This window comes from Thunnus thynnus, chromosome 6 (assembly GCF_963924715.1).
Source record: "Thunnus thynnus chromosome 6, fThuThy2.1, whole genome shotgun sequence".
In the NCBI taxonomy this organism is placed as follows: domain Eukaryota; kingdom Metazoa; phylum Chordata; class Actinopteri; order Scombriformes; family Scombridae; genus Thunnus; species Thunnus thynnus.
This window is the reverse complement of record NC_089522.1, coordinates 21,333,112-21,346,989: the sequence shown is the minus strand read 5'-3', so window position 1 is coordinate 21,346,989 and position 13,878 is coordinate 21,333,112. Positions and strand designations below refer to the sequence as shown.

At 38.1% G+C, this 13,878-nt stretch overlaps 1 protein-coding gene across 3 annotated transcripts; it reads right to left on the bottom strand.

Moving 5' to 3' along the window:
• Positions 1–742: 742 nt before the first annotated feature.
• pabpc1l (poly(A) binding protein, cytoplasmic 1-like) lies at positions 743–13,811 on the bottom strand. 3 transcript variants are annotated; one of them, XM_067592559.1, is made up of 17 exons: positions 13,666–13,811; positions 11,879–12,083; positions 10,291–10,484; positions 8,670–8,785; positions 8,372–8,458; positions 7,817–7,956; positions 7,607–7,701; positions 6,663–6,800; positions 6,320–6,415; positions 5,380–5,640; positions 4,977–5,064; positions 4,747–4,863; positions 4,522–4,658; positions 2,957–3,065; positions 2,717–2,847; positions 1,253–1,328; positions 743–818 (listed from the first exon to the last, which is right to left on the bottom strand). In XM_067592559.1, exons 2-16 carry the CDS (start codon positions 12,069–12,071, stop codon positions 1,266–1,268), a joined length of 1,965 nt encoding a protein of 654 aa, XP_067448660.1. In that variant the 5' UTR covers positions 12,072–12,083; positions 13,666–13,811; the 3' UTR covers positions 743–818; positions 1,253–1,265. The 3 variants fall into 3 exon arrangements, with proteins under 3 accessions (XP_067448660.1, XP_067448659.1, XP_067448661.1); XM_067592558.1 differs by having other exon boundaries at positions 743–1,328; XM_067592560.1 differs by lacking the exon at positions 8,372–8,458 and having other exon boundaries at positions 743–1,328.
• Positions 13,812–13,878: the final 67 nt, after the last annotated feature.

Genomic DNA, 13,878 nt, shown 5'->3' with positions numbered 1-13,878 from the left:
ATGACGTGTGTGAGTCAGACTGCTGACTTTATGATGTCCATGTTTCAGCATGCAACAGGTTAGCACAAAAAGAACACACACACACACACACTGAGACATGTTTACTGCACTGTGTCGTTCCATATTCCCTACATAATAAAACACTTAATTTATTATGTAGTAAATTGAGATTGTTGGACACTAATGGATCATTTTGCATCATCACTGCACAGATATGTTACAAACTTTCATATCTATCAAAAGGTGGGGATCATATTGTTGAATTTAGTATTAAAAATAAGTGTTAATGCCACAATCCCTCATTTGTTCCAATTGTTTTCAAGATTTGACATTTATGCTTTTATTAGATATTGATCCCTGAAGAGGCAGACAGGAAACATGTGGAAAGCAAGATGTTTCAGGGGACTATATGGTGGAAAGTAAAAATAAATCACCAGCTAACAAAATAGGGAGTGATTTCAGACATGGATTCGCTCTCAGTCAGGTGGTCTTTAAAGCAGCAGGCGTGACACAATCTTGGATAATTATGGGAAATTCAACGTACCGTTATCCTGCAAGTGCTGCTTGTGGCTGCTGTACTTTTTGCATTTACTGTTTGTGTTAAACAAATGACACAAGACAGGTTTGATGCATGTATTGTAAACTTTATCTTCTAACAAAAGGTATTACAACAACAAAATAGCTTTAACTTCACATATTTCTTAATTGTCAATTTAATCTACATAGAACATTTTCTCTTTACTTTTTTTTTTTCTCTCTTTTTCCAAATTTTACTCTTTTTATATTTTTTTTTTCCTCCTCCAGAAAGTCGTTGACATCTGGAAAAAACATGACATGGTTAAATGTTTTGTGGCAACACAGCACACTTTCCATGAAACAGCTGTGCAGGATTTTTTTTTCTGAAATGGCAAATTATGATTGTCGGGAAGAATCGATTTCTCTTGTTGATGTTCCGCTCATCAATGCTGTCAAATTGAATTAATTTTTCTAATATTTAGATGTTTTCAAGACATTTGGTATGAGGGACTTAGTAGCACGTGTGTGTTAGGTTTTCCACAACAGGACGTTAATTAGAAAACCACCACAGCCCTGTTGGTGCTGAATGATGTGAGGTCGGTCTCAACGACCAAAAAACACTGACTGTAACCCTTGAATACTGCGCGCACACACACTACATATACAGCAACAGACTGTAAAGATCCCTCCACTGCTGAAAGAACGTCTCAACAGAGGAAGAGAAGCTGTTGCTGACCTGGAAGGGCTCTTCACTTTTTGGGAGAGCATTCCTTCGCCTGGTGGGCCTGCAGGACAGCGATCGCCTCGTCCACCTGTCCACGGGAGAGGGACAGAAGACAATCGGATCGTTAATGTAAAAATAAAAGAGCAAAGTTTTAAAACAGTAAAAACAAATTTCTTGGCAGATTCATGTCTTTCCCCCCAAATTAAGTCAGGCAAATCTGGTAAACTGCAAAAAATTCAAGGACTTTTCAGGCCCAATTCCCTCAAATTCAAGGACCAAACAAGGCATAGTTTGAGACATGAATCAAGGTTAACTAGTATTAAGACACAGAATCATCATAATGAGAACTAGCAGGCTTTACAGAAGCTCACAGACTATGTGGTCTCTTTCCTTCTCTAACACAGCTAAACAATATTCATTTCTTGCATAAATATATGAGTTCATGCACTTTCAATGACCCATGTCTATTAATTAAGATTTTTTTCTCAAATGCACAAACTTTCAAGGATTTATAGCTTGAAGTCCACTTGCAGGTTTTCTCCAGAGCTTTCCACTGCACATCCCTCTCTGTTAACAGTTCCCTTGTTGTGAATTTATACACACATGAAGTAAATTGGTTATAACAGTAACTTAGTTGTAAGCAGTTATAAGTGTTTATTAATGTTTTTTAGTTATTCTATTACTAATAGAATAAAATGTGAACATCTATAAGTGGAAGCTGCTGTATGAACAGATCATGAATGACAATAAAACAAAACAAATTTGTAATAATGTAAAATATGTCAACATTGGAGAAGTTATAATTGTTGACAAAAACTTCTATTCATTGATTAACACGTCTCATATCTGCGAAAACTACATTATAGTGTGTTATTAACCATTTATTAACTGTTTATACACTGATTATAAATATTAAATATGGAGACTTAAAGTGTTACTTTGCATGTGCTCATGAAGACTATGAGATGCAGTTGAAAGCTATGGAAAAAGCTAGTAAGTGGACTTTGTGGTTTGACATATACACACAAAAGAACACCCCAACCCAGTTTTTTTGTAAAAATTATTATTAAAAAGGTCAAGAATGAACTTTCACCAAACTTCAGCTGCAGTAAGTTTGAGGCCAACGTTTGTTGTGGAGCTGCACCCCAAAGGAAGTTATTTTCCTTTAACCTCACTAAGTGATGATCATTGCTTGGATAAAATTACAATTGTGAAAGTAGTAGTAGTAAGAATAATGTAAATATCAGCAGGGTTAAATTAATGTTTAACATGTAAATCATTTCACAGTTAGATTTTTACAAAACAGCTTACTTTTATGAACTGCATAATCAATAAATAACAGACCTGATATGTACAAAATGTTTACCACTTATTGAAAAAAAAACTATAAAAAGGTTTACTTCACTTTGCTTAGCGGCGGCCCTGCTGCGGTAAGACAACAAAAAAGCCTTTAGAAAAGTGAACTTAACTACATGCCTTAGAGTGCAGGGACTCGGGCGACTCCAGCATGTGCAGCAGCTCAGAGTTGTCGATCTCTAACAGCATTCCTGTGATTTTTCCAGCCAGGTTTGGGTGAACGGCGTGGATCAGCGGGTACAATCGCTCACCTGTGTATCACAGCGGAGAAAGAAGATCAACAACCTAAAACAGCCAAGTTGTTTCGATCTACATTAATGAACAGTGGAGGAGGGGGGGAAGAGGTGAGCGATGCCACACCGAGAAGCTGTTTCTGATCCATGAGTGGAGCTGCGGCCAGCATCGAGGCGGTGAGTGGCTCGTGGCCTTGAACGTGCACTGGTGGCTCCATCACAGGTGCAGGAATAACCTGACAACATCAAGTACAACGCAAATGTTCTGTAATATAATAATGAGCTGAAGAGTTTCTCTTAAAATACATTTTCACCCTGAGATACCAAGTGAAATTTTACTGTAAAATCGACACAAGAAATAAGAAAAGTTATTGATTAGACCCATTTGATTCTGTGTGTCAAAACATTTGTAAGTAGAGACGATTAAAGGTCAAATCTGTTTCTTTTGAATTTGAGCCACGTTTTGTCAGTTTTTTGCCAACATGATGAAATTCTTTCATTTTCAAGCTAACATTCAGCCACAAGGCCAAACTCATCTCAAACATTTGAACTGCACTTTAAGTCCTTATTGTGCTGAAAAGTCATATTTTTTGTGACCTTATCAATGGTTAATCAGCTTTAATCTTTTAATGCTTTAAAAAAAAAAAAAAAAAAGTACTCAGTAGTGCTATGGAGCAATGTTTTTACAAGTAGGTCTCCAGGACACATGCAGGTCGATGCACACTTGCAAGCATACAGGCGACACACTACACATTCCTGCCACCAGTGTCACACTGTTCAACTAATCCAACAGTTGGCAGCAGTGACACCCAAAGAAGACTGCAAGCTGGCAAACATGGATGTACAATGCAGGATTTGGAATATTCATAAAATCAGCTTTGTAAATGTTTTACACCATGTGTTTACATGCACTTAAATAACCAGTTTATTCAGAGAAACCAGGTTATATGGCTAATCGGGTAACGAGTTTACATGCACTGTAATAACTCGGTTACTGTAAAACTTTGAATACATGCAGCAGATCAGAAACCAGACTTCTCGTCTACCATCAACCTTATTTTGGACACATGGCTTATAGACTTAAACTGTATTAGTGATAGAAGACACTTCCCTTTTTTTGGTGTCTGTGTTGAAACAGCTTGACGAGGTAGTCTGGGAGACGGAGCAGAGTTCTTCCTCAAAGCACGAAAGTGTCTGAACTTAACAGACGTTCAGCAGTGGAAACGGACTTGTTTAAAACTTCTACAGACTACTTTGTTTTAGTTTCAGTTTTACAATGACACATCGCTCCCTGTCTGCAGTCTTTTGTTATGCGCATGCGTACTTGTAAAAAGCCAGTTAGAAACCCAGTTATGTGTGTACATGACATAGAAACTGGCATTTTCTGGTAGAAATCTGGTTTCTCTAATCCTCTACCCCGATTACCTCGTTTACATGACAGTTAAGATATCAGCTTTCTGGAGAAACACCGACTGTAACCGGGTTAATTAAGTTCATGTAAACACACTGATGATGGAGGAAGGATATCAACATGTTTATCAGACCTCAAGGATACACAGAAGGCGTCTGAATGTAAACATAACTTTAGTTTACAAGAAAACTCCAGACTGAGTTTGACTACATGGCTGTTTGGGTTCGACAGATGTTTCCTTTTTTTCAGAATTAGAGAGAATACAGTACAAACAGCAGCACCTGTAGTCTTGTCATGGGTGCAGGTACAGTGATGACCTGCTGCGGGTTCCTCACTGCAGATGAGTACTTGTACTGACCGCTTCTGGTCACACCAGGCATGTCAGTGCGCCCTCCTACAGTCTGAGTCCCGATATTACCTGAATCAAGACATTAGACGTGTCTGATACAACTACTCATATCAATGGCACATTTTAGAAGGCTGTCAGTGCAGATTCAGGTACTCACTTGTCTTTTGTGATGAACTTACAACACGCGGCGCCTGGGTGGAGGCCTGTCTGACTGTAGCGATGGGAGTCGACCCGCGTCGAGGAACAGAACCTCCAAACTGGGATGAGTACGGGCCTAAAAAAAAAAACAAAAAACATGGGAAACAAGCTGTACACATATTGCATATTTACAGCAAATACATATTGACTGTACACATCTATATGTACACAAACAAGTTATTCATTCACCCTGTGGTCTGGGTGCTTGTCCCGTCCAACAAGGCACCGGTCTCATGTTGCTGACAGCATTGTGGTTGTAGTAGGAGCGAGAGGGAGGCTGAAAGATAAATATTATCTTATCTTAAATAACTGCATGGGGTCAAATTTCCCCCGATTCTTTGAGGGATTTCTAATTATTGGTCGATAATAAACAGATATTATGAAGACCTGCCAAGGACAAAAGTCCAGTGAAATGTGTTAATGGCAGATATATCAAAAAAAGGTCATCATAACATTGACTAGTTTTTGAGAGTCGCCCATCAATAAGTTGGAATGCAGCTGACCAAATGTCTTCTATATGCAATGTAAGACAACACAATCAACAAATTAAAAGAAAAATTCTCCTCCTCCGTCAGCGTTCACACCTGCATACCTGCGGTACGCTCATGTAGTATGCAGCCTGCTGGTACGAGTCAATGATCGGACTTGACACGGTCCTCATGGTTGCGAGTCTCTGCATGTACTTATTGGTGAGGATCGCTTTACGCTCCTCCCTCCGCTGAGCCAGAGCCACGTACAGCGGCTTTGTTGCAACAATTCTTCCATTCATTTCAGTCACTGCTTTTGTTGCTTCCTCGGGCGAAGAGAAACAGACAAAGCCAAAGCCTTTGCTCTGGGAGCCATCTGTCATGACCTACGGGAAACAAAGAAGCCCCAGTTCAGAAAACGTTCGAGATAATTGACACCGAAGGAACCGACAGGGGTCAAAGTTTAAGTCGTGTTTCCTGAGCCAAGTTATATCAGACTACTGTATGTCTATAAGGCTCATTGATAACCTTTAAAAAGGGGTCAAAAATTGTTTCAACAGAAGTTCTTTGGTTTCCAGGGCTCCACAGTCACCTCAAATTTGGCCATTTCCATAGAAATTATCAGGCAGAATGTGTGCAAACAGCTATTGTTCAATCAGCTGTCAAACATGGTGACTGAACAATGTATGGAAGCTCTGTATTTATCCTTTCTGTAGCCATCACGTCTTCACAAAGTATAAAAAAAACAATCATAACAACTTGCAAAGAAGGCAGGAGAACTTCAGAATGACAAAGGCAGCACAGACTTTATTCTACAGATGACGTTCGGTCCATATTTTGATATATTTCTGTTATATGATCGTTTGGAACAAGCTGAGCGTATAAAGGAGGGAGGCTGATTATGCAGCGGGAGGGTTTCAGAAGTTTGTATCGTGTTTTGATGATTTTTTTTCCCCACTCCGCTGTGAAAACTTGTTACTGCTCATGTACACTGTAGCTAGTTCAAATAAACCAGAGCTGGTGTTTTCTGAGGGAGGAAGACGTCGTCTCCACTCATGACAATACCTTAGCACTCGTGATGGTGCCGTAGGGGGAAAACTCCTTCCGCAATCTGTCGTCATCTATGCTGTCGTCCAAGTTCTTCACGTAGAGATTCACTCCCTGGAATCAGTAAGAGTAAGAAATGCTGAGTTTCATGCTTCTGAACCGTTCGGTAAGTCAAAGTGATCGACATAAAAGCTTCAAATTACCAAACTTATCAACTGAACAAACCCTTGTAATCGCTGTAATCTCATCATAATCTGTAAACATTCAACATATAAATTCTAAAGAGGTGAACACAGATCAATAACAATAAAAGTCATTAACAAGTCTTTAAAATGCTCATATACATATAATGCAGCAGCACCTGATAGCGCTGGATGCGGTCCTGTTTGATCTGGTCAAACTTGCGCTTGAGCTCTCCCTGGCGCTCCAGCCGCTTCTGAGCCCGCCCCACGTAGATGATTTTCCCATTGATCTCTTTTCCATTCATTTCATCAACTGCCTGGAAACAGAGCAAGAGTTCAAGATCATCAACACGCTACCTTTACGGGAGAAAGTCACATTGTTCCTACAGCTCTGGGTAGGTTAAACATTTTTTTTTAACAAGACTTGAAACTGAATCAAGTGAATTTTTTCATATCAACACAATCACATTATTGTTATCAGTTCCATTTAAGATTTAAAATGTTGCAGAGTTTACAGTCATTATTGTCCACTTGTCTTCAAATAATATTTCACTGTTTCTTTTTTCCTGATTCTGCACATTTTTTCCGCACAAATTGCAACATGAATGAGACAGAAAAACTGTTAACAGCCACACCCAGTTAGTTTTATTTTAGAACTTGCAGGGTTTACCAAAATGTTTAACCACTACACAAAGTGAATCAGACTTCCTGTTGTCTGCTGTAGTCACTAATTTAGCCTCTTAACTCCTCATGTGTATGTTGGTGGAAATAAGCAAATATGAGTGTAGAGCTTCATCTTTGTGGGTTTCAATAACGTTCAGGTCTGTTTCTTGCTCTGGACAAAGTCATCAAACCTAAAATTATCGTTAGTTGTAGCCCCTAATGCTACTCCTTCTCTAAAACAGATAAAAACAGATTGGTATCAGGACTGCAGGTTTGTTTTGTCTTTCTGCCTCCTGGTAGTCAAACATCATTCAATGCAACTTGAATTCTTGATTGTGTGTGAACACAGTTTGTATTATTTGCACATCACTCTTTGACAATGCACTGAAATTAAACTAACCTAAAACAATAACTCAACGCAACATCCAGTCTGAGTAGACAGAAACTTGGCACACGCTACCTTTTGAGCATCCTCGTGGTTTGCGTAGTTTACAAAGCCAAATCCACGTGAACGGCCCTTGTCGTCCTTCATCACTCGCACACTCAGAGTCCTCCCTGAGAACGTGAGCACAAACCACTCTTTAACTATCTGATATACAAAGTGATATTTATATAAACGGACTACTTTACCAATTCATCAAAATAATTTAAAAAAAAAATTCTTTATTACCGAATGTAGAGAAGACTTCTTTGAGTTTGTCATCAGTGTAGTCTTCACCAAAGTTTTTAATGTAGACATTGGTGAACTTCATGGCTTTGGTGCCAAATTCCACCTCTCGCTCCTTGCGGGATTTAAAGTGGCCGACAAAACTAGAGACATAATGACACCCGTCACCAAGGGGAAAATAAAGTGGTAAAAGAAAGTAAGTTCCAAACTTTATCATCCACAGTGTAGAAAATTGGCTTTGGCTTAACCACATAGCATCAAAACAAAAACAAACCAATGACAACCTTTTACAGACACAACGATCACAAAAAAAAAAAAAAAAGTAAATTTATAAATATCGTTCACACCAGATCACAGCATTTAAGGACAAATAAGAAGGCTTTATTTCTCCTTCCATTGCGAATTAAATTAAGTAAAGAAAAAAATCTACACTGTATTAACACATGGTGGCTCTCTTGTGAGCTTGCTTTGCGCAATGCTGTTGCCTGTTTAGCCCTAAAATTACAAAACACACACAAACACAACAAACCTCGACGTAGATCCTACCAATTCACTGACCTAAACAGGGTGTACTGACAATTTGTCCCCAGGAAATGGGCCTTTGGGTTGACAATGCCAGATGCCAACTGTTTACCTTTCTCTCGACTGTGCAAAAAACAAAACACGGGAAAGTCATCTGCAAAAAGTCTGATGTCTTCAACAGAGTCACCAGCAGTTAATATAGTTAACATACAAATATGTTCTGCACTACTCTTTGCCTCAACTTACTTTTCTTACATTGTATATTGTTTAAAGCATTGTTTGGCCATTGTTTGAAAAACCTAACTGTTCAAATCAGAGTATTTAGTTTACTTACACTTTCCTGTCATTCAGCAGCATCCCATTCATGGTGTCAATGGCCCGGTTTGCAGCCTCCTGAGTCTCAAAGTGAACAAAGCCGTAGCCTTTGGATCCTTTGTCATCGCAAACAACCTACAAAGACAAAAGCTTTAAATCACACCACACTTCTGCTGCAAAAATGTTCCTTGCATTACAGGTTAAAGGGGCCCTGTAGAGTTTTCCTTTATACAAACAAAAAGTTGTTTACATTCACTCTTACTCACCAAAACTCATTGTGTGTGGCCTTGTTATCTAAGAAACGTGTTGAATCAGTTTCCCTCTTCATTAAACATTTGCAAAACTGATTGTTTACGAGCTGCTTCTCTACCTTTGCTGATGCACTGCTGTGTTTCTCGGTGCATTTGAGCTCCGTGTAGATCAGTACGATTGTATTCAAGTGGGTTGTGACTTAAACCTGCATTTTCTCTAATGGCCAGCAGGGGGGCAACTCCATTGGCTCCAAAAACAAGTCTGATTGTATGGAAGTCTATGAGAAAATGACCCTACTTCTTACTTGATTTATTACCTCAGTAAATAGTTTCCTAAGGAGTTCATGGTCTCAGTCGCTAGTTTCAACTCTTCTTCAATACATCATGATGTTCCATTTAGAGTAAAATAGACAAAGCAGGATATGCTTTAGGCCGTAGCTACATTGTGATTGACAAGTCGCTACCACGGCGACAACGTTGGTTAGGTAACGTAACCATGGTGTAACCTCAGATTCACAGAGTATAGGCGTAGCCGTCACTGTTTCAGTATATTTTTAGTTCATGACAGTAAATTGTAACATTTTAGTCAACTAAAAAGTCTTGTTCAGTGGTTGGTTGTTAAAACACCCTCTAAGGAGTTGGATGTTCAGTTTTTCCAGTAAGTACATTTTGTTTTAATGGTTTTAAGCCTGTTTTTTGCTAGCAAAAATTAGCATTGGAATTATCACAGCTAACCATAAACTGTAAAAGCACTGTGCTAACCAAGCTAGCAGCTAGCGTTAGGGTCAGCTCCACCCTCTCATCCAAGTATGGTCACTTCTGGCTCCAAAAATCCAAGATAGCGACGGTCAAAATGCAAACTTGAGGCTTCAAAACAGAAGTCTACAAACTAATGGGTGACGTCACAGTGGCAACATCCTTTTTTTTAAAAAAAAAAAAAAAAGTTTGTGACTACATTGCGTTGCCGATGTGCGTGCACGAGACAAACAAAACTGGGACCCACTCATAAAAACTTAAGCACTACTAGAGGTCAAAAACGCCACAATTAACCTTTCAATAAGTTAGTGATAATTAAATATTCTAAACACATTGTAATTAAAAGTTAAATGAGTTGCTAATATTTTTGTTTTACTTGTATAAAAAGGGGTTTTACCTGAATATTTTTTATGTGATTTTTCAGAAATTTTCCATATTGGGATAAACTGCTAAATAAAATATTTATATTTACACTGATTAAAAACATACTGTCCAGCTCTACCCTTGTATACAAACATCAGCTTAATAATCAGTGAACAAACAAAGCTGTCTAAGACCACAGAGCTTTGGCAACCATGCAATATAGTCAGACGGATGATGATGATGATGATGATGATGATGAAGGCCACTTACCTTGCAGGACAAAATATTCCCAAAGGCTGAGAAGGTATCATACAGGGCCTTGTTGTCAATAGACTCATCCATGTTCTTGATAAAGATGTTACCCACACCAGACTTCCGAAGTCCGGGGTCACGCTGAGACCACATTATTCGGATAGGCCGACCCTTGATAACATCGTAGTTCATTGTATCGAGGGCGCACTCCGCTAAAACAAAATACATGTCTTATTGCCAAGAGTCCATTTTAGTTAAAACAATACATCTCTATTTAACTAAGTTTTCAATACATGTCATAAAGCACCACAGCTCCTTATAATGCAAAACTATGTCAAAGCTCCACAGAGGATTGAACTTCTGCCTCTAATTCCATTAAGAACGTACTTTCCACTATATTTCATTTATCAGGCAAGTGCATGTCTGATAACACGTTGTGCTACTAAAAGCTCCACCCATAAGTACCCACAATATGTCAGATTTCTCCCAGGGTCATTTCTGAATTACTTGAGGATATCAGGTGAATTCCAGTTTGACTTCATGTTCTGTTTCATTTCCCAATTTTCACTGTTATGCAAGCTGCTCATTAATTTGCAGCCTCATCCTCAGACTATGATGACAACATCTGACATTTATTCATTTGAAAATTCAGCTTCAGAGAGTTTCTTTCTTCTCATCACATATTTCACGCCGTTGCTTATGTCTCTTGACAAAAGGAAAGTCTCATTTCTGTATTTCTACATCGTTGTTGTAGATCCATAGCGGATGACACTTTCTTGCACAGTTTATTGCAGCACATTTCATAGCACCTGCCAAGCAAAATCAACTTCATACATTCATCACACTAGCAAGGACCTTTGAAAGAGAATGTCTGTTTTTTTTCCATTTTTCAGTGATAAAAATTGCATTTAAGGAGGAGAGGTTCACAATTTTTCAAGTCTGCCTTAAAACAATAATCAGGTGTCCATATGAACACTGAAAGAGGTTTTCCTCACTGTAAACATTCCTACTGTTCATACTGGCTATTAAAAGATCCCCTCAAATGTGCTTTCAATGTAATTGATGGGGGCCAAAGTGTGTCCACACAGTCATTTTATGCCAAAATGCATTTAAAAAGTTTATCTGAAGCTTATATGAGGCTTCAGCAGTCTGAGTCACTCATATCAAGGGGATATCTGCCACATTTACATTATTTTTAGCATAAAATTATCTCTTTGTGTTTCCTCTGACAGTGTTGAGCTGTGCTGGAAGTATAGTAACAAAAAGAGGGACTTTGGCACTAAAAAGACTAACGTTGAAAGATATCTACTTGATTTGATTCATTTGGACAGCTGAAGCTTAATATCAGCGTCAGATAAACCTTTAAATACATTTTTGGACAGAAGGAGGCTTGTGGATTTTGGCCTCCATCACTTACAGTGTAAGTGCATTATGAAGGTATCTTCTTATGGTCAGTATGAAGAGGAGGAATGATTATGGGAAGAAAAAAACTATTTCAATGTTCATTTGGGCACCTGATTATTGTTTTAAGACAGACATGAAAAATTGTGAACCTGTCCTTTAACTTCTAACTTAGATGGATTTGGCCAAAAAGTGGGTAATTTACCATCAGCTGGTTGCTGGAAGTTTATGTAGGCGTATCCCAGAGATCTGCGAGTGATAATGTCACGGCACACACGGATTGACATGATGGGCCCAGCAGGAGAAAATTTCTGGTAAAGCATGGCCTCCGTAACATCAGGATGCAGATCCCCTACATACAAAGAGGCGAGGGGATATGCTGGTCCACTGCTGTTCATCTTGGGTAACAGCTGGTTCAAGAGACAGGAAGAAATGTTAAGAATGTTGGATTTAGAGCGATTAGTCAGTTAATCGAATGAACAGAAAATTAATCAACAGCTATTTTGATAATCAATTAATTGTTTTGAGTCTTTTTTAAAGAGAAAAAATATCCAACTTTGCTGATTCCAGCTTCTTAAATATGAATATTTTCTGGTTTCTTAAGTCCTCTATGATGGTAAACTAAATATCTTTGGGTTGTGGACTGTTAGTCTGGACAAAAGCCAACAATGCTGCTCAAAAGTCTTTTTTTTTTTAAACAGTAAACTTGTATAAAAACTGATACTAATACACCAAGTTACATCTAATGCAAACCTACGAAACAACCCTGCATTCATTTTTATATTTATAAAGATCATCGCATTGAATTTTAGTTGACAAAGAAGTGTTGATATGACTTTACAGCCACACTAACATCAGAAACACCCTTCACTATTTCCATCTGTCCATCTCCTAAATGTGTTCAACAGGCTCACATGAGGCTGCAGCTTGTTTCTAATATTGTGTCCACCCCATTTATATTAATGAGGGCAGATAAAATATCTAGAATACCTCTAAACATAATGCAATAAAATTAGGACTGCGACTAAATTATTTTCATTATCGATTAACCTGTCGATTATTTTCTCGATACAACGATCAGTTGTTTCATCTATAAAATGTCAGAAAATGGTGAAAAATGTTGATCTCTGTCTCCCAAAGCTCAAGATGAAATCCTCGAATGACCAGTTTTGTCCACAACCCAAATATACAGTTTACTATCAGAGAAGACTCAAGAAAATCGAAAATATTCATGTTGGAATCAGATAATTTGGCCTTTAACAAAAAAAAGGACTCAAAATTATTAATCAATTATCATAATGGTTGGTGATTAATTTAATAGTTGGCAACTAATCAATCGACTAATCCTTGCAGCTCTAAATAAAATTCAACACCATCGACTATAGTTTCCAAAATGACCACGAAGTTGAATCAATACATTTTTAATACAGTTTCAACAAAAGTTGTTTGAGACAAACAAATTTATCAAAGCTACTGAGTGCAAATACACAGACCAGGAGATAAATACAAGTCATAAGAAGTTTTGCTAATGATTATTTTCATTATCGACTAATCTGTCCATTTTCTCAATCAAGTCACTTTGTTTATACAATGTCAGATTTTCTGTAGATGGAATAATCGTTGCAGCTCTATTTGATTGTAAAATTTATAATCGTTGATTGTTTAAATTAGCTTTGTGTCAAGAGAAAAAGGTGTGACTAGAATGCTGAGGTGAAATAAATTTAGCTTCTTACATTAGCCAAAGTTTGACGTTTGCTTCAATTTACACATGACTACGGAAAATTGAGTTCAAAATTCAGCTTAAAAAATATTAGCTGCCATGTTCCCAAAAACAAACAAAAAAAAAAGTATCGATGGCTAACTTTGCTAACTTAAAGTTGGCTAAATTTACATAAATTGTTTGAGCATTTCACCTCAAAATTAGCTGAAGGTGAAGCAAGTAAATTTCAATCAAACAATCCAATCAAAATCACCTGGATTGACGATACTTACAGCTTTTAACTAGCCGATTCGTCTGGGTTTCGATGTGATTTTCAGTGTAGCAGGTTGTGAGTTCACACTTCACACATGGGCGGGAGGTTGTTTTCGTTTAATTAGGACCGTGGAACACCTGCATCTCTCCTCCGCGCAGTTCTGTTTCAGTTGTACTGTGAGAGGGCAGAGAAACTGATGTGACGCTCCGCGAGGAAAACTAGTTCCCGCTGA

Bases quoted from the DNA above. Each gene is read 5' to 3' on its own strand.
- pabpc1l (XM_067592558.1), bottom strand. From the start codon at position 12,071: ATGAACAGCAGTGGACCAGCATATCCCCTCGCCTCTTTGTATGTAGGG. The intron at 8,786-10,290 runs GTAAGTGGCCTT...TTGTCTTTGTAG, and splicing joins GGAATATTTTGTCCTGCAAG to GTTGTTTGCGATGACAAAGG. The intron at 2,848-2,956 runs GTGTGGCATCGC...TGTGATACACAG, and splicing joins GGATCAGAAACAGCTTCTCG to GTGAGCGATTGTACCCGCTG.